Source organism: Rissa tridactyla, chromosome 9 (assembly GCF_028500815.1).
Source record: "Rissa tridactyla isolate bRisTri1 chromosome 9, bRisTri1.patW.cur.20221130, whole genome shotgun sequence".
NCBI lineage: Eukaryota > Metazoa > Chordata > Aves > Charadriiformes > Laridae > Rissa > Rissa tridactyla.
This window is the reverse complement of record NC_071474.1, coordinates 22,956,013-22,978,626: the sequence shown is the minus strand read 5'-3', so window position 1 is coordinate 22,978,626 and position 22,614 is coordinate 22,956,013. Positions and strand designations below refer to the sequence as shown.

Genomic DNA, 22,614 nt, shown 5'->3' with positions numbered 1-22,614 from the left:
CACGGTCCCAGTGTGGAGCATCCATCCAGTGTCCCCAGAAAAAGGTCCCCATGATCATAGGACAGTGTCCCCAATGCCTCCAGCATGAAGTACCCAATACCCCCATCACAGGGTCCCCAGTGTCCCCAGCCCAGGGTCCCCAACATCTCAGCCTGGTGTCCCCATGGTCTCAACACGGTGTTCCCACCACAGTGTCCCCAGCCCAGTGTCCCCAACATCTCGGCCTGGTGTCCCCATGGTCTCAACACGGTGTTCCCACCACAGTGTCCCCAGCCCAGTGTCCCGGTGCAGAGCATCCATGATGGGTCCCCAATGTCTCCAGCATGTGGTCTCCAGCATGGGGTCCCCAGCATTCCCAGTCCAGGGTCCCCAGCCCAGAGTCACCATGGATTCCCATCACTGGGTCTCCAATGTCCCCATCACAGGGTCCCCAGCAACCCTGGCCCAGGGTCCACAACATCTCCAGCCTGGTGTCCCCATGGACTCAGCACAGTGCCCCCAACCCAGTGTCCCCATGGTCCCAGTGCAGAGCATCCACATCGCATCCCCAATGTGCCCAGCACAGGGTCTTTATTGTCCCCAGCACAGGGTCCCCACTGTCCCAGTGCAGAGTGTCCACATTGGGTCCTTAGTATCCCCAGCACAGGGTCCCCATGGTCCCAGTGCAGAGCAGCCATGATGGGTCCCCAGTGTCTCCAGAAAAGGTCCCCATGGTCCTAGGACAGAGTCCCCAGTGTCCCCATCACAGGGTCCCCAGCATTCCCAGCCCAGAGTCCCCAGCACAGTGTCCCCATGGTCACAGTGCAGAGCACTCAGTTGGGTTGCCAGTGTCCCCAGCCCCGGGTCCCCAGTGACCCCAGTGTCCCTGGGGGGTCCGTTGGAGGCTGAGGACCGTCCCACCCCACCCCACCCCACCCCACCCCAAACACCCAGCGCCGCTGCCCGCCCGCACAGACGGACCCTGGGGGCCCACGAGCCAGCTTGGGTGTGCTGGCATGCCAGGGCGGGGCGCGGTCCCTTTAAGAGCGGCGGCCACTCTCCACCCGCGTGCGCGGCGGGTGCGCCGCCGCCTCATTGGCCGCCCGGGCGCGTGCGTTACTTAGCTCTTTCCACTCTCTCCGCGACTTGCGCGTCCGCCGGAGAAAGGAGTCCCGGCGCCCCCAGCGCAGGCGGGGCTGGGCGAGGCGAGGCTGGGCGGAGGGATCCGCGCGGGGGGCGGTGCTGTGGAACCAGCCGGGATCACCTTGTCGGGGCGGGCGGCGCGGCGCGCAGAGCGGCAGCGGCTGTCGGCAACGACGGGTATCGGCGGCAGCAGCGGCAGTAGTAGTAGTAGTAGCAGCAGCAGGTAACGGCGGCCTGAGGGCCAGCGGGCGGGCGGGCGGGCGAGCGAGCCGCCGCCGTGGTGGCGGCGGGGAGCAGCGGTGCCCTCCGCCATCACCACCCCACCCTCAACCGCCGTCACCCTCCTCAGGCGGCGGTTGAGGGGCGCGGCGCGCCCTGGGAAGGTGCGGGTGCTCCGGGGGGCGGGGGAGGCATCTCGGCGGGACGGGGGTTTGTGGGAGGGTGGATGCTGGTCCATGAGGTCGGGTACCGGGAAAGGGGTGCGGTAGCACGGTTGCGCCATCCCAGAGCCGGCTGGGAGGCTGAGTCAGGCGGAGAGGTCTCCCGGGTGTGTCGTTCCCCCCTCCCCCCGGCCCCGCCGTGCCGGCCCTCATGGTGCTTAAACCGGCTGGTGATGCTGCGGCCGCTTTACCCATCCCCCGGCGGGGGAGGCCCCTTCGCAATTAATCTCCTGCCGTAATTACGCCGCGCCCGATTGATTGGGACGGTCCCTCCAACTGTGAAAAACGTGTTTAAGCCCTCTCTGCCGGGCATGAATAGCGCTTTTGTCGGGCGGACAATGGCAGCCGCCCCACTGTCTCCTCAGATTAATTAGGAGTAGGTGGCAACCTCTAAAAACCACGCTTTGTTCCGATAAGGAGAGTAGTTATCGGTGGGGCCCAGGTTAGCAGAAATCAGTGGTTCACGGAGGTTTTTTGTGATGTTAATGGCTTGACTTTCTGGCCGCCGCCCGCTCTCGGGATGGGCTGCTGCTGATCCTGGCTTGCCTCAGCCTAAAACTTGGATGAAAAAAGGTTTTTTTTTTCTGGTTACTCGGACACCTCCAGGGAAACTCGAGGGCTCGTTGTGCAACCAGCAGTGCTTAATTAAAAAAAAAATCAGTCTCAGGCACACAATTTTATGCCCTACATCCCACTTATAAAGCAGAATTTAGGCTAATTTCGAGGAGTTGGAGTTTGGTGGCCCAACGGGTTTTGCGGATTCCAGCTTTTTTCCGAGCCATCGCCAGGTTCACGAAGGCCTTTTCTTGCCGAGCAGGAAGCTCCCTTGCCAGCCACGTGTGTGAAGCGGGGACTCTTGCCTGCGAAACCCTTCCGAGAAACTTTTACTTTCACTAGATAACGAGCTTGCGGTGCTGCCTCTCACCCCTTTGCTCGAGCAGCCTGCGTTTTTCTTTACTACCTCCTCCTTTATCTGCCCCAAGTCGTACATTTTACGAAAACCTTAATTTCTCCGCGTTAGATGCGGGGGGGGTGGAGGGGGGTGGGTGATCCGACGCCAGCGTTAATTCCCTTTCCACGTGCTGAGCTGATAATTTAATTTAATGCAAACAAAACGTTTCCCAGGCTGGCCGGACCACGTGCTCGTCCTTTATCTGCCGAAGATGGTGCCGGGGCCTCTGCAGCGTGCGGTGATGGGTGGCACGTACGGAATGGGGCTGCAGTACCTTGTCGCTGCCGCCCACAGCTGGGCGCGCAGCAAATCCCCATCCTGGAGCTGGGGATGCAGCTGAGGGATCTATATTTCCACCTAGACTTATATTTAAATGTAAGAAAAAAAAAAAAACAAAAAAAAACCCAAAAAAACTTTCTCTTGTAATGCAAAAAAGATTTTTACACTTTCCTTGAAGGCAGCTGGGTGGTTTCTGCTGGTGCAGGGCCAGGCTGAAAGGCTCCTTGTCCTCTGTTGGAGCAACACACTGCAAGGTTAAGTCAGTAGGTGTGCCTGCACTGCAAATACCCTTGAGATAAGTCTTTCTTGTCGCCAAATATCTGATGCTTGTCACCTCTACTCGCTTAATTTTTTTTGTTAAGCCTCCTGTGTGCCTTTGCCCTCCAGGGAGGGCGGGCTCAGCTAAGGCAAGGCTAATCCATCTGCACGCAAGGAAAGCACAGATGTCGCCTGGTGCTTGACCTTCCCGGCCCCCATGGCTTCTGTGCTGAAAAGCTAGAGAGGGTATCTCCATTGTGGAGCAGTGGGTCTCACCTCCTGTGTCTTGCTGCTGGGGAGAGCATGTGTCAGCTGGGAGGAGGTGGTGGCTTCTGGGTGCCGTCCAGCCCTGCAGAAGGGAGGTGGCATTTTGGGGTGGCCATCTTGTACTTACATAACGGCGAGACGGCACCTCCTGCAGCAGCCACCCAGGGGAGAACGTGTTGTCCTCTCTCTCTGGCAGAGGGCTTGACAGGCTGCGTTAAAAGCCTGCTTTGCTGCAGAGCTGGAGATTTTTTTGTTGTTGTTGAGTCCCTTTAGCTTCTGTAATGAATAAAGCTGATGTTTTTCTAGTCTTTTTTTGGGAATCCGAAGGCCTGCCTGGTTTCATAACACAGCCCTTCTCATATATAAGTGCTAACTCAAACCATTTCTGCCTCTGGCCAGGGACACTGGGCATGAGCAGCCTTGTTCTGCAGCGTGAGTGAGGTTGTGTAAGCCAGGCTGACCCATGCAGAGGTAATAAAACCCTCGCCTGCTGTGAGCCTGCAACTTTTACCGGCAGTAAAATATCTTTGGCATGGCGGTAGTTAACGCTGGTCTTCTGCCTGGGGACAGTCCCTCCCAGGCCTTGTCACTGCAGTTTCCACTTCCCTCTGTCACCGCTTGTCCCGGGGTGGGGATTGCCCTGGGGATTGCTGGTGCCTCTTCTTTCTCTTTCCCAGAGGGCAGATCTGGAGGTGCCGTGGATTCAGGCTTTCTCAGCCGACCGCAGAATGAGCTGGCTGGACTTAGTCACCTCACTACTGCAAAACCGGTTGTCCTGACCTCAAATGGCTCTTTCTAGAATATTCAAGAGCTGGGGAGTTACCAGACATCTTTGTATGCCCTGTCTGAAGCAGAGGCAGCCCAAGTAATAAACTTGGGTATTTAATCGTTATGCCCCTGAGGAAGGAATTTAGATTTAATCAGTGCTGGAAACATTCAGGCTTTGTAGAGGATCGCTTACCCCCCTTCCTTGCTCAGCCCAGACTGAGTGCTCAGTGTCTTTAGGTGTCCTTGACGTCCTTGCTCCTCTGTTTGATTTTTAAAAAAAGCAAGCCTGGAGTACTGGGAAATGCCAGACATTCCTGTTATATTTATAAGACTGGACCTTCCAGTAGAATTCAGTCTATTGCTTTGTAAATACGTGGTAGTGGGAGGCAGGAGGAAGTATAAAAAAGTGAAGCTGTTTTGGTAGCAGGGCACGGTGCTGCGGGCAGATGGGTATTTGGAAAACTTTTTGGCTGCTGCATTTCTGCTCTCGCCCCTGGACAAGGTCATGGCGTCTCCTTAATTTTTCTGAGCTCACTGAACTGCTGGAAAATCTTACAAAGGGGATTCTGATGGGGAACTTAACTCTGCTTTCTCTTTATATGTTTAGAAAGACTTTAGGGGGTTTAAAATTATATTTGCAAAGGACTTGAGTAGGTGTGGGATTTCCATGAGATAGGGAGAACTCACCTGCCTATTTTTAAAAACTTCCGAGTCATGCTCTGGGCGCAGTTTCCGCCTCGGGATCCCGTTGTTTCCTATTCCTCTCATTCCCAGAAGCTGCGCAGACCCGCTCGCCCTTCTGTGTGTGGAGGTGATTTCCCAGCAAAGCTTTATTTTTTTTGGCATCTAGAGAAGCCGATGCTGCTCCGCAGGTGTCAGAGGATGCAGCAGCAAGTGTTAGAGGGCTAAAACACAATGTTTCAAGGCTGACCAGCGAGTTTTCCTATAATAATGGGACTTTGTCGGGCTTTTTATGTGGGCAGACCTTCTTGTACTGACTCCGGTGAATCAGCAGTTTCTGGCAGGGCTGAGGGAAAAGAGGCTTTGCCAGGACAAATTATGGTTTTTTTTGCTGGCCTGACTCCTTTATGCCGCATGGGGAGCCAGGCGGTGGTGAGTCAGGGCTGCCTGCAAGAGGATCCGCACGATCTGCACGTACATGGGGAAGGTCTGCAGAGCAGAAGTGGCTGAGGGGAGGAGCGTCGGAGCCAACAGAGCTTCTGCGGCACCGGGCAGGCACATGGCAGGCTGGCAGGGGATCTCCCTGCCTGTATCTTAGAGGCATGGCTTCATTCTGGTCAGCCCTGCTAGCTTTGACAAAGCTTTTGGGTTTATTACTGCCTCTGTTTCAAAGCTGAATGCACTGAGCCAGCTGGTGTATGCAGCTAACACCATTTTGTGATTTATTGGGTTGTTTGTGGGGGTTTTTTCTGCTTGCTTGGGGCAGGCAGAACAACCCCCCTGCCTTTAGCAGAGCAGCAGCCCCTGTTTCTACAAGCACCATGCTAAAGGCATCTCCTAGGTGAAAGCAGCTTATACTGAAAGAGCAGCCTGCGTGCCCAGGGGATGAAGTTTGAACTCCAGCCACTGACTAGTGATCTGTCTGTGCTGGTAGCCACCTTACGTCACTCTCTTACTGGGGACTTTTTAAATGCCGGCAGTCTAGCCTGGGCAGGTCGTAGAGGACAAACGGCTTTTAGCTGCCACTGCTACTTCAGAACCTTGAGAAGAAAATTATTGCGGTGTGGCCTGAGATGTGCAATTAGAAATGCCTGGGGGCACCAGCACTGCTGGGAAATGAGTGTCCTCCCATCCCAGCAGACTGTTCAGCTTCAGTTCAGCTTCCTCTTGGGATTTTGGGCTGTTCCTGCTGTTGTGGAGATGCTCTAGTCCTGCAGAGGCAAGCAGCCTGAGTTCAGAGAGGTTTTTTTTTTTTTATCCAAACGTTGAAAATAAATAAATAAATGGTTTTAAACTTTGTGGTGTTTTTCTGCTGCCCTGAATGAAGGGGAATGCAGGGGATGGGGGAGACCCACAGTGTCTTCAGCCTGCTGAACCGTGATGAAAGAAATCTTCGGTCTTTTATATGTTCTCTGCCAAGGTGTTGTGTTTAATCAGCTCAAGCCTACTTGCTTGTACAGGCTTAAAGGATGGGTTTTAAGCTTAGGTGGACTTTGCTGTGATTAGGCATTTCTCGGCAGAAGACTGCCTGTGTAAGAGTGTATCTGCAGTCATGCTAGCGCCGAGCTGCCCCAGTCCCCAGTTGCGATGGGAAATGCAGTCGAGGCCTGTAGGAGAAATGACTTGAGAGCTGGGAGGGAGGAGGCAGAATCTCTGCCTGTGCACTCAAGTGCTTGAATTTTGTTGCGTTGTGTAGCTCCAAGGGAAGACTGGCAATGAAGAGAAGCTATGAAGGGAACTTCTGCATAGATGGCAGGTGAGCGCTGGGTGGTGTATGTGGGGGATGACAAATGTGTCTTGCCTGTATCTTAAGACTCTCAAGTAGGAACATAAAGATAGTTTGACCCAGTAGCAGCTTTCTTGTTACCTCCATATTCATCACATGGGTGTGTTGGTATCTCTGCTTGGTGAGCAAGTCTGAGTGATTCCTAAACCTGGCACCGCTTTCATCTCTTCTAGACACAGGATTCCATCAACGATGTCGAAGCACCATGATGCAGGGACCGCTTTCATCCAGACCCAACAGCTGCACGCTGCCATGGCGGACACCTTCCTGGAGCACATGTGCCGCTTGGACATCGACTCGGAGCCAACCATTGCAAGAAACACCGGCATCATCTGCACCATTGGTAGGCGATTCCTAGATAGGAGAGAATTGCAGCTGTGAAGCCCTGTGTTGGTGAAACTTGTTAGGGAAATTGTGGGAAGGCTTCAGCTTTCATCCCTTGCCAGGGCTGAGCCTTGTGTGTTGCAAGAACATGACTTTCCCATGGCTGCCGTACCCATGTTACTGCTAGGAGTGAATCCAGTAGCTGGGGAAATTGGAACTGGTCAGGTTCTCCTGTGCTCCTCAAGGCAAGTTAAAACAACCATTATTGCAGTAGAGATGAACCCCTTCAGCACTGAGCGAGCCTGTATCCATTATGCCTTTTGTCTTCCACATGAAACAGCCTGACGTGTGTGGGTTATCTCATTATTTTTACAAAGTTAATATTCAAACTGTTTCTTCCTCCTAGGCCCAGCCTCCCGCTCGGTGGAGAAGCTGAAGGAAATGATTAAATCTGGAATGAATGTTGCCCGCCTCAACTTCTCTCATGGCACCCACGAGGTAAGGGTGGGGTCTGAGCTGATATGGCCCTGGCTGGGCTGTGTGCGTGTGTCTGCTGACCCTCTTCCTCATGGAAGAAGGAAATCCAGCTTAGTCCAGACCAGCCTTGGTGTGGGGAGGCGAAATTTAGCTCTGCTTCTGGGGAAAGCATGCTGGTTGTACGCATCGAGCCTGTGTAATTGCTGATAACATTTAAGTGCACTGGGCCATTTTGAAAGCTATTCCTGTTGGTTCCACACCCTTCTCTCTAGCAGGGAGCCAGGTAACTGATATTTCACTTGTGTGCCAACTGCTTGCCATGAAATCCTTTGATTCTTCCTGATGTCCTGCCCTTTGCTGTACAAAGCTGCTACTTCTCAGTTAATTGCAGAAACGAAGAATGTTTGTTCCTGTTTTGCTGCACAGCTGTGTGGGAGAGCAAACTATCAGTTGTCCATCTCAATTATTGTTTTGTTGCTGGGGGTTTTGCAAGCAGAGGATCAATGAATAACCTTGTCTCAGAAGAAAACTGTTAGTGATTTGAAGTAATTACTGTGCATAATTGAAAGAATTGGACTCCTGGGTTTGCTCGGATAACGAGCTGCTCTGGTTGGGTTCCTGGCAGTCATGAGGTCAGCACCATGGTACTTGGGGGATGTGGTGTGGGGAGCTTTTAAGAATAAGCTTGAAAGAAATCAACATTGTTGGTGTCAGACAAGCCCTTATTGATATAAATAGATGAGATCCTCAGTGATACTGGAGGAGCCGAGGATCCCATTCCAGGTTGCCTAGAATGCCACCCTGAGCCTTCCTGCTGAGGCTTTTTTTTTTTTTTACCCTGGCTGCCCTCCAGCCTTCAAAATGTCAGATGGTAGCCAGTAGCAGCTGTAGGTGGCTTTACTTACTGAACCGTGAGCCTCATCATGCGTTACAGCTTGGCCTCTCACCCTCGTGGCCTTTAAAGGCCACAGGGCACTGTCAAAATCAGAAGGCTCTGATGCTTAACTGCGGAGAACCGTCAGACCTTGACTAAATACCCAGGAGTGGTGTCGGTGCGTAGGCTGCAGTTGGCAAAATCTGCCTGAAAAAAGGGTGGCGTGGAATAACTCTGCCTCTCAGTAGCCAAATGGTGCTGCTGGGTGGCTTGGCAGGGAGCTGGTGGCCAGGCTGAAACTGGGAATTTTCACACTGTTACTGCCCAGCAGAGCTGCTGCTGTGGTTTCCGTACTTGTTAGCTGAGGTCGAGGACAGGGACTGTGGCTTTCTGTTTTGGGTAAGGTCTAATTGTGCACTTGATACACATGAGGTTACATTACAGCGGAGGCTGGTCTTGCTGTCATCTCCTTTTGAGTTTGACTCTCAGCTGTAGCCAGTCTTAAGTTTGAATTCCCTCCTGGTTCTTCTGAAACACTGCCAATTTCCAGTGAAGCCCCCAGGGGTTTTAATCTGTCGTGAGCACTTTGGTTCTTGTGTCCACCCTAAAGCATTCAGCGGGGCTTCAACTTCAACAGAGATACTCTAGCACCTGGCTGCAACACTTTTATATAGAAAGAAAATAGCTTTTACTTCCAATTCTGCCTGCATTCCTGTTCTGCATACATAACTGTTCAGGAAGTCAGACTCCCTAGGAGCCAGTTAGTCATCAAAATCAAACTAAAAAGGAAATAAAAATTCCAGGTGACTGGGACCAGATAAATGTAATAGCACTGTTCAGGCAAGTTTCCTGTACTGCACCCATTTAAGCTCTGGTGCATGAAAGGGTTGGGGCCTTCCCAGTCTCAACTTGCACACTTGATCAGTACACTCCATTTTTCCTGCTCTAAAGAGTTAGCAGTTGCCGTGTACCTCTGACTGAGAGCATGCACATGAACTTTAGCACGGGTTTTCCTGGGCCCACCTTCCTGGGGCTAGATTATTGTCCCCATGATAGTGAGGTTGGCATGCGGGGCTCGTGTCGAGGCAGATGGGTGGCGTGGGGCGAGCCGGGTGTTTCCAGGTGAGTCAGGTGAAAAGCTGTTGGTCTGTGGTACAGAGAGGGGAAAGGGTATTTCTTACCTGCAAAAGCCTGTCAAGTGTTACAAAACTTGCAGTCAAGGTTATCTCTTAATGTTGTTTAAGCAAGTAAAGTAAACTGATCTGCTGGTCATCTGAAGCTCAATTGAGGTAGTCGGGGTGGGAATTTCCCCTCGGAACTCTGTCCCGAGACTGGCAGCATGAGCAAAATGCTCTTGCACACATTAAAGTTTGGAAGCAGGGTGCGTGGTGCCGGAGTCCTGAACTTCTGGCTGTGATTGCTTTGGCTTTCAAAATAAAATGTAAATATTTATGTGGATAATGTGCTCTTAGCAAATCCCTTATCTTTAGGGGAAATTCAAGCCAAAGAGTTAGAAATAGCTTCTCCATCTGCACTTGCCTGGGGGACTGATAAGAGGGGTCAGGCTGGAAGTCTGTGGGGGAGTCAGCTTTGCAGAGAACAGCATCCTCCCCTCCATGCTCCGTAGAGAGGAGGAGAACAGCCATGGATGGCAGTCACTTAGCTGTGACAGGAGTCCTTTCATGCACACAATCATCCAGCTGCCAGCACTGCTGATGTTCTGCCGTGCTGAACAGGCAGATGTTCGGCAAAGCTTTCAGACAGGTTCTTCCTAAAGGCCTGTTGGTTGGTGGACCATCTTCAAAGGGCAAATGTGTGTCCTGATGGAAAATCACTTCAGCCAAGCGCGTAGGCTGTCTCCTCGAGTTGTCCTTCTGGGCTTAGAACTGGGGGCACCAAAGGTGTAGATAGGTAACTGTTGGACTCTGCATTCATGCAGGGAAGGCTCTTGTATCCTTACACTGCTGTTCTAGAAGTTCAGTCTGAATTAAATTCTCAAGTTAAAACTGAAGTTGAGCATAATGTGAGAGCAGAGCTGTCAGCTTGGGCAGCATTTGGGGGAGCGTAGTGGTCTTTTTCATAAGCAGTGGAGTAGAAATGGGCTGAACATCTCCATCTTTTTTTTCCTTGCCAGTATCATGAGGGCACAATTAAGAATGTGCGAGAAGCTACAGAGAGCTTTGCCTCTGATCCCATCACCTACCGACCTGTGGCTATTGCACTGGATACCAAGGGACCTGAAATTAGAACTGGACTCATTAAGGGAGTAAGTAGCTCTTTTTCCTCCCAGTTCTTTCACTGCATGAGGCTAGATGGCGTGTCATGCCTGTGGCCTTTTCCAAACAAAAAATATCTCTTGGAAATGAGGTAACAAACCAACTACCAGAAGTTTTGATGACCTGCTGCAGGCTGCGAGGTGGTTGTGTGCTGGTTTTTACTGGTTTTGCTGAATCACATGTTTTGACATGCAGAGTGGCACAGCAGAAGTGGAGCTGAAGAAGGGTGCACCGCTCAAAGTGACCCTGGATGATGCCTTCATGGAGAACTGTGATGAGAACACGCTGTGGGTGGACTACAAGAATCTCACCAAGGTTGTAGAAGTTGGCAGCAAAATCTATGTGGATGACGGTCTGATTTCCTTGCTGGTTAAGGAGAAAGGTGTGTAACAACTGTTCCAGCTATGATTATTTGGTTTTTCCTCAGAATATATTGGAGCTTTCCCTCCAGTAACTGTTTTTTAGCTTGCAGTTGTGTAGTAAAGAAAGGAGCATGTGGCTTTTAATGCTGTAGTGAGACTTTGAGCAAAACTTTCTCTGCTTCAAGTGTAGTTAAGTTTCCAAAAACTAACTTCAGCTGGGTTTCACTAGACTGTCATCTAAAACACCTCTTCAAAGGGGAATGTGTGGTAGGGACATACCAGTGCCTGCGATCAAAGCCTGTTCAGCCAGACGAATTCATACTTTTTAATGCAGGATTTAACTAGTTTTACAACAAAGACCCTGAGTTTTGTGGTTAGAGACAGAACTAGCTTTAACTGGTAATGCAGGGGCAAGGTTAGTTCCACAATACTTCCTTTATAGTGCTGCCTAAACTGCTCTAGCCTCAAGGTATTGCCTCTAGTCCCAGCGTGTGTAGGGACATGGAGGTGAGGCTTTTGGGGGTGCTCAGGTTGGTGTGACAGGGCTCCTGCATGCAGAAATGCACCTCGGGAAGCTTTTCTGGGGGAGGCAGTCCCAACCTCCTGGATGGAACAAATGGCATCTTGTCCAAGGACAGCGTAGATGTGTTTTTAAACTGGGCTGTTGCGCTCCCATGGGTAAATTGCAAACTTGTGTCTTGCATAAATCTGTTGAAGATAGCAGTGATGCGCTGTTATCACGTGCGGTCGCTGTTGGTGCTGCTTTTCTCAGGCAGGGAGTGGTGTGGGAGCTGGCAGTGGGGAGCCTTCTGGTAAATGCTGACCGTGAGAACGCATCTTTCAGGCAAGGACTATGTCATGACGGAGATTGAGAACGGTGGCATGCTGGGCAGCAAGAAGGGAGTGAACCTGCCTGGCGCTGCAGTTGACCTGCCTGCAGTCTCTGAAAAGGACATTCAGGACCTCAAATTCGGTGTGGAGCAGAACGTGGATATGGTGTTCGCTTCCTTCATCCGCAAAGCTGCTGATGTCCATGCTGTCAGGAAGGTGCTAGGGGAAAAGGGAAAGAACATCAAGATCATCAGCAAGATCGAGAACCATGAGGGTGTGCGCAGGTGAGCTTTGTGCAGGTGACATTTCAGGTTTGTCACCAAGTATTAACTGAAGAACATAGCCCCTTTGCGTTGTAGTCAGGACTTTTGATCTCTGGCTTGCCAGCAGTGGCAAAGTTACTAGTCTGAGTAACAGGGTGGTAGTGCAAGCCGTCAGCTAATGCCGTGTGCGTGGGACTTGACATAGCTGTGGTAAGAGGAGTGGGCTGTGTAATGGCCACATGCCCTGAGCTCCTGGGGACAGTGTCACAGTTGCCCTGCATCCGTAAACAAATCTGCGATAGTCTTTGTAGCACGTGTTGGTTCAAACTTAGCAAACTTGCCATTCTGGATGCAAATTAGTGAGCTAATGCTTGGGAATCTCCACATCTGTGACAAACTATCAGACTAAAATATCTCGGATGAACTCACGCTCCTCTTGAACTGTTGTTGTGAAGCTTTAGAAAGCTTTATACAGCGCTTTATATGTGCTATGACTTGCTTTTGTTTTTCTTCCTCCTACCTTGGTGTTACAGGGGACCAAAATGTCACATAGAAAGGCTGTGTGCCAACAGTGTTGCTGTGTATCGCACTCCAGAGCAATGCTCCCTTTCAGAGGGGGAGGACAGAACAGATGGGAAGGTGCTTTGTCGAACAAATGGTTTAACAAACCTCTTCTCTTGCTTTCAGGTTTGATGAGATCATGGAGGCCAGTGATGGCATTATGGTGGCCCGTGGTGACCTGGGAATTGAGATCCCTGCTGAAAAAGTCTTCCTTGCCCAGAAGATGATGATTGGACGTTGCAACAGGGCTGGCAAACCCATCATCTGTGCCACTCAGGTATGCAAAACTCAGTGCTGGCTTGTAACTGACAAAGTCTGGCAGGGTGTGAATGTCCGTAGCTGTCATGGCTTGATGAGATGTCAAGAGCAAAGAGGTTTTGCTCATAGCTGAATACCTCATCATGAGGCACTTCTTCAAAGATGTGTTTGGGGTCTTCCCTAGTAAGGTTACAAGACCTCCTGTGTGGCTGCTGAAGGCTTTACCCCTCAAAACCTCATGCAGTGTGAGCCTTTTGGGCCGACTAAACAAATTCTGGGGAAGAAAATTACTTATGCTTTGCCTTGGCATTTTGTAGCAGCACACCTCTGTCTAAGTGAAATTTGCTAAGATTCCCTGGTATCTTACAAGGTGCGCCCACACTGCAGCATCAGAAGGAACTGAATAAAAGATCCATCTCCTCATTATTCTGGGAGCTGCTAGGGAGGGAGGGAGAGCTGATGCTCAGTTTCACTGGTTCCAGTAGGGATCATGTGCAGACAGTCCTTGTGCACTGGGAGGACTGGTTTCCTGGCTGTGCTTGCTCTGCACACAGGCTGTGGAAGTGAAAACCATCTCTAGACAGTAATTGTCAGGCAAGGTTCTGGATTTACAGAACCACCTCCTTCCTGTATCACTACTGAAATGTGACTGAAATGCTGCCTCAGGCGGTATTCCATGAGGAAATGAGTGATGTTTGACCGGTGGTGAGCTGCAGCAGGGAGAAAGCTGAGCACCTGAGGAAGTTAAGAGCTGGCCAGGCTTTGATGTGTGGAGTTTTAGCTTCTGGGAGAAGGGTGCAGGGAGAGTTAACCTCATGGAAAGCTGTCCTGTTTTTTGATCTCTTCAGAGCAGGTGCTTAGCAATGGTTGTGGTTGCTGTTCCGAGTTTACTAGCCTGCATGTATTATATAAAGAATTTAAAATCTTGTCTTGTATGAAGGTGACTTTAGTTGGTGCAGACCTTGCTGTTTACTTATTTCTTGATGGAAAAAACCAAACCCCTAGGTGCTAATTTGGGAATGTGGCTGGATTTGAGCTTTCTGTAAAGATGTCTAATGTGATGCTCTGCTCTGAAGAGCTCTGAGTTCATTGGACCAAGCCCTGTGCTGAAAAGTTAACTAGGAAAGTGTGTGAGCAACACAGGAACAACCACAAAACCATGGATGAAAGGCAAAGAACAAATTTCATCCTGATACCTTGCGGATCGGGGGATCTCCAAAGCAGCACCCAGGCAGAGCCATGCAAGTGGGGGACACGGGCACCACAGAGCGAGAGTCCTCGTTAGCCAAGAGAGTGAGAGTTCAGACTTGCTATTCTCTCCTGTATTTCAGGGGTAGAACAGGTACAAAACAAAATGGGTTGTGTTTATTGCTGGTAGATGGTTTAATTTAAAGCTGGTTAGGGACCAAGCCCCTCTCTGTACTGTACCCATGGGAGAAGTCTTCTCCCAGAGTTTTGAGGCTACATCCTGTCTTCTGCCCTATCTATGAAGTATATTGAAGTGCACTAGTAAAAAGAGCAGCTGGTTCTTTCTGCGATGTCTTGATTTCCTTGGACTTGTTCTTCCAGATGCTGGAAAGCATGATCAAGAAACCTCGCCCGACCCGTGCCGAGGGCAGTGATGTTGCTAATGCTGTCCTGGATGGAGCGGACTGCATCATGCTCTCGGGAGAGACCGCTAAGGGAGACTACCCGCTGGAGGCTGTGCGCATGCAGCACGCTGTGAGTACTGCCTCTGCTCTGGTGCCCCGCATCTTCTGTGTGAGCCAGGCACCGGAATGTCTAAGTGTCTCTGGTGCTAGTTGGCAGCACCTAGCAGCCCAAAGTAGCGATTTCTTTGCACTGTGAGTGTTTCTTTACCTACTGTGGTCCTGAGAGCCTGAAACCTCACTCTGCTCCAAACTATTGTTGGGCAGAGCTGAGAACTGCTCTGCAGTGCTCTGAAGTGTAAAACTTCAGATTACTCATATTAACTTTTGTTTAGGCCAGGATAAAGGTTTGTTGTGTGTGTTTTGTTTTTTTTTTTCTGTTACCTTGGTATGAGTTTCTCCAAATGCCCTATTCATTTTGGCATATTAAATGCCTTAAACTTCTCCACGGTGAAGAAGCTGCTTAAGCAGTTTATCTGTAGATAATGAAAGGTATCAGCTGACTCTTTTGGGGGTGGGGGGGGGTGGGGTGAGGGGGAGGCTTGTGAATCTGATTTACAGTGCCGTTGCATTCAGCACCTGGTGTGTTTGGTGTTGGAGGTGTTTGTTGCACAAGTACTGACAGCACCATATTTTTACATGCCTGAACTGCCAGAAACCTCTGCTCTGCTTCGAGTTCACCCAGATCGCATTTCAGCTGATAAAAAGCCTGATGTCAAGGATCTACAAGGATCTAACTTCTCCCCAGTTAACAGTGCTGTGAATCACAGCAGTGATAACTCTCACCAGTTATAACTCTCACCGGTTTTATTTGCAATTCGGGTTATATAGATTAATCGGCTCAGCTAGTGTTTGTTTGCAGTGTGTTACATAAATATCTTTTATGTGGTCAATATGGAGTGGTGTGTTTTGCACGTGGCAAATGCAAAGTATGACTTGATTACTAGGCAGTGACTGCTGGTTTACAGGCTGAACGCTAACAGTGCACCTGAAAGGTTCTTCCTCAGTTTTCACCCCCTAAATCGCAAGGGTTGACGTTCTACTAAGAGTTGGAAACTTGCTGCAGCAAACCTTAGGCCTGGGTTTCCGTTCTGGCATTAATTCTTAGACTCAGGCAGGTTGTATTGTGCCTGTAGCCTGAGCCCAGGGTCCTTTGTACGTGCTTCCATCTTCCTGCAGACCTGGGAATAGCGGTGTTCACTCTGCCAGGCCCCTGCAGAAATGCCAAAGGAGGAGCAGAGGAGCAAATACAGATTCACTTAATTTAACGTAACATGGCGCAAGCAGCAAGGTGCCAACTCTGTGGTGGTAAGAGCACGTCCCCCTATGGTCAGGATCTTTCATCTGAGCTAATTTACTTGGTGGTAGTTGAGAGAAGCCCTGCCCAGCAATAGTGCCCTGAGTAACCACGGTCTGAAAACCTGCAGCATGGCCAGAGCAGATGAATATTTCCATATCAAGTGGTTGTAGTGGGGGGAGAGCACCTTACCTCTGGTAAAGAGCAGCTCCTGTATGTATTCCCCAGCCTAAAATTGGTATGAGTTTGGGTTTATATAGTTGTTTTTCCAGTTCTGCTATAGTATTCCAAGTCAAGCTCCTCTTTACTTGGCGCAGTGCGGACAGAAGACATGGGCTGTGATGCTGAGAACAAGCAGGGTCTGTGCGATGTCCTGTCGTTGCACCTCTAAGAGATGTGACTTGTCTGTGCCTGACCTGTCCCAGCAGCTTTGCTGGGACTCTGCTGTGGTTTCCCTTATTGATCACGTTCCAGCCAGCCTTGTAGAAACAAGCGTGCTCTTCAGTAGCTGGCATCTCTGTGACAAAAATGCCTTGTGTAGCAAGCTTCCAAATATTGGGCAGGTTGTTTCCGGCTTGCAGGAGTGGGCTTCCTTCCAATTCCAGTGCATGATCCACAGTTGTCTTCAAATGCTGTCCTGGCCATGCTGTATAACGGGACCGAGGTTTAAATAGCTGTTCCGTTCTCCTTTTTCCCGCCTCCACCCTGGTATCTCCACCCATGTACCAACGGGAAACCCTCTAGCCATTTCTCTGAGTGTAAAGCCAACTGTTGACATGGAGTTAAGAATTGCTGTGCCCTTCCATGGCCACTGTCAAAACAGACATACTTATTACTAATTATGTGTAAGAGAATACACATATTCTCTTACAACTGGGGAATGTGGGCTTCCTTCTAAACTGGGGTTTGCTCTCCGTGTTGTGCAGAGCTGCCTGCCCTTGGGCCAGGAGCTGAAGACAAACTGCCTCACTGCCAGCTCTTGCATTTGGAGCAAGTGCTCCATTTTATTTAATGGCAAGTATAAAGCCAGGAGTAAGAAAAGTGACTGCCCTAGGACTGGAGTTGGCACTGGACTGCTGTTCCGGCCTGTCACATATGTCCTGTTATTTTTAGACATAAGATACTTAACTACTTTGGCTTAAACTGGTATGTGCAAGAGGGATAATTCCTAGCATCACATAAAATAATTCATTAACACTAGAGTAGCAAAATTCTTATTTGGGAGGGGTCTAACTCCAAAGCTTTCTCTATAAGGGCACTTCCGTCTCTGCTTAAGCATCCACTTGTCACGCTTTGTGGAGCGTCTGGTCGCTTTCTGGAGTAACTGGATGAAGTTGTCCTTGAAAAGATGATCAACCTTTGCATGCTTTTCTGGTCTCTGCAAGCCTTCTTTATGGGGTTGTCAAGGGCTAATGCAGTCTTCTGAGATGAGAATTGTCTTTCAGTGTGAGTGATTCCCAGCACACTGGGATGAATACATTAGTGAGCTTGTTGCAAATGCTGAGCCTGGACAGAAAGCCCTCAGTTGTGCCTCTGCATCTCTCATCTGTCCAAGTCTGGCACTGTACAAATACCCCAAAGTACAGCTGGTGACAACCCGATAAGGAAGACTTATTCCTATTTATTTTTTCCATTACCGAAAGGGAAGTTGGTACAGCACTTGGAGGTGAAACTTGGTTGGCTCTCAGGTTAAACTAAATCTTTTATAGGCTCTCAAGTTAAACTAAATGTAATGAAGCTGAGAGAGACTTTCTCCCAACTGCAGGGGTGATGTTGAAAGCGCATTGTTTGCATGTTGGGCTCCATGAAGCCTGTTCCAGCAGTGCTGTGTTTGGGGAATACGAAGCGGGGACATGGAGCTACAGAAATTTCTTCTTGAGGAATTGCGGGCAGGACCATCAGCAAGGTCCATTGCAGGCTGGTAGATCGCATCAGAGTCTCTCAAGGAACTAATAAGCAGCCGCAACAAATTGTGGTCCAGCTCTGAGCTGCCTTGCTCTGGTTCCTGAGAAGGAACTGCGTTTGTCTGCTCTGGAAGGGCTCCAAAATACAGCAAGAACGCCACCTTCTAAATGCTGCCCAGGGACCAGAGCCTGCAGGTTAAAGGGCACAGTGAGGCAGCCAGCACGGCTGTGGCACGTTAGACTGGGTGGCATTCAGCAAACTCACAACCTGAGAGCCAAAAAGGGTTTCACAGCCTGACCTTTATATCCTCTTGCATGCATTACTATGACAATAAGCAAATTAACGTGATCTTATGTTACTCTGGTATATCTTTCCTTCTTTTCTTTCCTCTTTTCTCCTCCTTCCCTCTTACTCGGGCCTGCAGATTGCTCGCGAGGCTGAGGCCGCAATGTTTCATCGTCAGCTGTTCGAAGAGATTTTACGCCTCAATGTTAACAACAGGGACCCTGCCGATGCCATGGCAGCAGGCGCAGTGGAGGCCTCTTTTAAGTGCTTAGCTGCAGCCCTGATAGTTCTGACCGAGTCCGGCAGGTAGGGCTCAGAGAGGGGGCTTGGTGCCAGTCGTTCCCATGAGTAAAAACACGCTCCATTCTTTCTAACACTGCAAATACTTAGCAAGCAGCTCGCTGCTATGGTTTCAGCCTTGCATAACCGCTGCGGTCTGAGTCGAGCTCCTCTCTGTGGCAGGGAGGGACTGCAGGTAGGCAGGAGCAGAGCGAGAGTGCCTGGCAGTTGGCATGAATGTCACCTGAGTGTGGGCTTGGCAGGGCGAGGTGACTCAGGAGGTGCCACCAATTTTGAAAAGAAACCTCGAGAATGGCTTGGTTCCTCTCTAAGATGTGCTGAGTGTTGTGGCCATCACCCCAGTGTGTTAAACTAAATCTGGGCTCGCTAATTGGTAGCTCTTAATGTCAAAAGCTGATGGCATTTGTGTGACACCGTGCTGATAGTGCACCTCGCCTTCCCCTGTGCTGCCCCGAGCGACTGACGTGAGTGTTGTCTTCCCGAATGCGTGTTGCTCTTATAGATTGCCCGGGAGGCCGAAGCCGCCATCTTTCACAGGCAGTTGTTTGAGGAACTGCGTCGTCTGACTTCCCTCAACTGTGATCCCACGGAGGCCGCCGCTGTTGGCGCTGTAGAAGCGTCCTTCAAGTGCTGCAGCGGGGCCATTATTGTCCTCACCAAGTCTGGAAGGTAGGAGGTGACAGCTTCCCTCAGGTCAAACCCACTTCCTGACAGGGTCGGGGAAGGAGCCTGGCAAAAAGATGGCTTTCAAAGTCTAGAGCTGTAAGTGAAGCCTGGGTTTTGGCAGCAACTGAGAGCCCAGGCCGCCTGCCTGCCATGCCGGTTCCTCAGGAGATGGGGCAGACATCTCAAACATCTGCACATCGGTAACTTCCGAGTTCCTTAGCCTGTCTCTGCCAGCGTGGCATCAGCTCTGAGCCCTGCCTCCCCTTGCTGCTCCGAGTGGCATCTCTGCCAGCAGCGCTGGCTGGAAGAGTCAAGGGAAAATAAGTGTTGCAGTTTCAATTCCAACTTCTTGGCAAGAAATCCTCGGTTTAACAGTAAGGCAGAAGTTCAGTGGATGCAGAATCTACTTATTTATTTGTTTTAAAATTGAGGCTTTCATAGTAGCATCCAAGCTCTAGGTCCCTTGCTGAACCTTTCAGGCATCAGCTCTGCTTGCTGAAGCCCAAGGAGCGAAGAGGGATGGCTTAGCCTGGAATTGTTAGGCAGGGAAACTGGAAGCCTTGCAAATTTCCTCTTGAAGGCTTCCTCCTGCCTGCCTGCGAGTAATGTCACTGAACAGGCAGGCAGCTGGCAGGCACCCAGCAGCCCGGTGCTGCCTGCGTGCTCAGAGGAGCTCAGTGCCTTGGCTGCACGTGGGAGACAGCAATGCAGACGTGCTGGAACTACATAGTTTGGGATTTCAATCCAGTGACGGTGACAACTGCCGAGTAGAGACTCCCTCCCTCTCTTGCGGAGAGGAAACAAGCCTTGCTGATCAGCTTTTCCATCTAGAGGAAGCGGGCTGCCCACTCGCAAAGCACGTCCGACCATAAGTCTCAGACTGCTTTCTGGAAGAAAAATCTAAATTTCTTGCACTGGAATCAGACGAAAGAAAAAGCACAGCAGCAGAGATGCGATTATACACGCTGGGCACAGTCTACCCGAAGATCCGGACCATCGGTGAACCCTTCACCCAAATTTACAGCTCAAAATGGTCTGAAGCAGTCACTTCCTGCAGCGATGAGGAGTGACTATAAGCACTTGAGTTTCTGGATACCCTCGTGCTTCTTATGTTTCTTTGTAAAAGGTTCCAGTGTTACACTTGACCTTTTTAAAGAGATTTGAACTCTGATATTTAAATATTTTTAGCTGTGGATTCTGTTACAGCCTTCGAGTACCTGGATCTCCTAGAGCAGCTCCCGGGAGGCTGCTTGGACAGCGTGGGAAGGATTGTCTGAGAGCTGGCACGTGTGTCTGGGTGCTTTGAGCAGACTGCTGCTGCCCGCTTTAAGCAGTGATCTCTTTGAGTATTGCTGAGCTTAGCTCCACTAAACAAGGCTGCAAAAGCTAGGGGAGATACCGGCGTGCTCATGGAGCTGTAAATACCATGGCCTTGCCGTTTTCATTTCCGTTTATTTGCAGATGCCCTCTGTAAGCAGTGCCCAGGGAAAGGGAAGCCCCAGTCCCCACCCAGGGTGTGCTGCTGGCTATTTTAAGCCATTTTAAGCACTCTGTGCCCAACTTCCTGGTATAAATTTTGGCCTGGGTTGCATTTGCTTCCTGTTGGGTGTGAGAGCAGAGTTCTGTGCGGAGAAGCTGGCCTGTTTGCTGCCTTTGGAGTGTGAACGTGACTGGGAGGCAAATGGCTTCCTCCTTGGCAAGCTTTGGGCAGCGCTGCTGGCCCTGGGCTCTTTCCATTCCATAAACTGGGAGCTCCTCAAAACAGAGGGAACTTGCAGGGTCCCCCATTGAGATGCCGAGGACTGCTTGCAGAGGCCAGCATAAATGGCACCTCGCCACCTTAACATAGCAACAGAAACAAACACGGGCTTGTTTTCGGGACCAAAACATGCAGATGGCACTTCCTAAACTGGGAGGTGAGGGGATTTTCACCGCGAGACTGGAGTAGGGACTGTCACCAAGGGATGGCCTTTGGTGGTGGCTGAAGGGGAAATTCAGCAGAGCGTCAAGCTCCTTCGTGAGCTTGGCTCTTGCCAGCATCTCCTGCAGCCATCCTCTGTGTTCCTCCGGGGGTTTTGTGGAGCCCTCCAGGGTGACAAGCAAATCTTGCTGTTGCCTGTGCTCCCTGTAGCTGTGCTCGTGGTGCTTCACCTCCATCCTGCTTCCCTTCTAGGTCAGCACACCTGGTGTCCCGGTACCGCCCGCGGGCTCCCATCATCGCCGTGACCCGTAATGACCAGACAGCGCGCCAGGCTCACCTCTACCGGGGCATCTTCCCCGTCCTCTGCAAAGAACCGGCCCACAATGCCTGGGCGGAGGATGTGGACCTCCGCGTGAACCTGGGCATGAATGTTGGTGAGTGATGCTGCTCTGGCCTCACCCGGGGAAAGCTCTGGTGGGACCTGGTGGTCCTGAGCACCTCCGGTGCTGCTTTTTGGGGTTACTGATGGGGACAAAGAGAGGGGAACTGGCTGCCTGTGTGGTAATTGTGCCCAATTGGGAAACGGGACGGCAGTTGCATAAGCACAACCACATCCGATGGAGAAATGGTTTGACATGGTGGCCTTAAAGTAAGGTTCCAGCAGAAAACCAGGTTGGTTTTAACCTGATCAGTGCTTGAACAGGGATGCTCATCACTCCTGAGAGACAGGAAAAGCTGGGACGGGGGTGACTCCATTCTCTGTCCTTTCTCCAAACCCTGTCCTGTTGAATTTCAAGCTCCATGATGCAGAGGAGCCTCAAGCAGAGGTCCAAAATGGGTGGGCAGCAGGGGCATGGGGTCTTGATACCAAACTGCTGTTCTGGGATAGGTCGCCCCACTGTCACCTTGGTCACCCGGGGAGTGGGTGACAAGCACTGTCCCCCCTGTGGCAGGGGGACCCAAGCTCTGACACCTCCCTCTCTTCTCTCCTAGGCAAAGCGCGTGGGTTCTTCAAGAGTGGGGACCTGGTCATCGTGCTGACAGGCTGGCGCCCTGGCTCCGGCTACACCAACACCATGCGCGTGGTGCCTGTTCCCTGAAGGGCCGATGCCGACCAGCGACCACCTTCCTTCCCCCATCCCCTTGCTCCCCTCGCGTTAGACCAGCCGTCGCTTGCGATGTTCTCCTTGTCCCTAGCGTGGATGTAGGTTGCTAAACACCACCCAGTGCAGCAGCAGCAGCAGGGGGAAGAGACCTTAAATCACTAAAAAAACCAATACTTGAAGTGTTTAGTTTTTTTAAAAACCTCTCCCAGTAGTCAAGTCCTGCCCCGATGTATGTCGGAGTCAGCGTAGGAGGTTCCCCGTAGCCTAGTGACTGTCCTCAGGGTGTGACATGTCCTGTTGGGGGTGACAGGGAAGGGGAGAGGTGATGTGTGGTCATCCCCTATCACCCCCCTTTTGCTCCAGGGAAGCTGCTACCCTCCCCCACCTCCCCACAGACCAAATCCAAGGTGACTCCAGACCCTCAGGCTGGTGGTGTGTCCAGGGCTGGGGTTAGAAGATGCTCCACCACCCGGTGCTCTGGCCTTCCCTTGCTCCCTCGCAGCCCCCTCCCCTCCTTTAGTCGTGTGTGTGTGTGTGTGTGTGTCTAGAGCCTTCTCCCTCCTGCCCCGCACTCCCAGGGGCCCCTGGGGCGGCAGAGCACAACTTTCCATCAATAAAGAGAAGCTGAAGCACCCGCCGGCCTGCCCCGATCCTTGCCGTGGCGGGCGGGGGGTATCCTAGTTCGTGGGGGTGCCGCGGTCCCTTT

General features: G+C 51.1%; 1 protein-coding gene across 3 annotated transcripts; it reads left to right on the top strand.

The window, feature by feature from the left end:
• Nucleotides 1–1,187: 1,187 nt before the first annotated feature.
• Nucleotides 1,188–22,540, top strand: PKM (pyruvate kinase M1/2). 3 transcript variants are annotated; one of them, XM_054214780.1, is made up of 12 exons: nt 1,269–1,345; nt 6,464–6,523; nt 6,727–6,896; nt 7,284–7,375; nt 10,363–10,494; nt 10,700–10,886; nt 11,711–11,981; nt 12,648–12,798; nt 14,349–14,501; nt 18,055–18,221; nt 21,055–21,236; nt 21,796–22,540. In XM_054214780.1, the coding sequence occupies exons 2-12, from the start codon at nt 6,483–6,485 to the stop codon at nt 21,900–21,902; spliced, it is 1,653 nt and encodes a 550-aa protein (XP_054070755.1). In that variant the 5' UTR covers nt 1,269–1,345; nt 6,464–6,482; the 3' UTR covers nt 21,903–22,540. The 3 variants fall into 3 exon arrangements, with proteins under 3 accessions (XP_054070756.1, XP_054070755.1, XP_054070754.1); XM_054214781.1 differs by lacking the exon at nt 6,464–6,523 and having other exon boundaries at nt 1,188–1,345; XM_054214779.1 differs by lacking the exons at nt 1,269–1,345; nt 18,055–18,221 and adding an exon at nt 18,718–18,884 and having other exon boundaries at nt 6,481–6,523.
• The last annotated feature ends 74 nt before the right edge of the window (nt 22,541–22,614 follow it).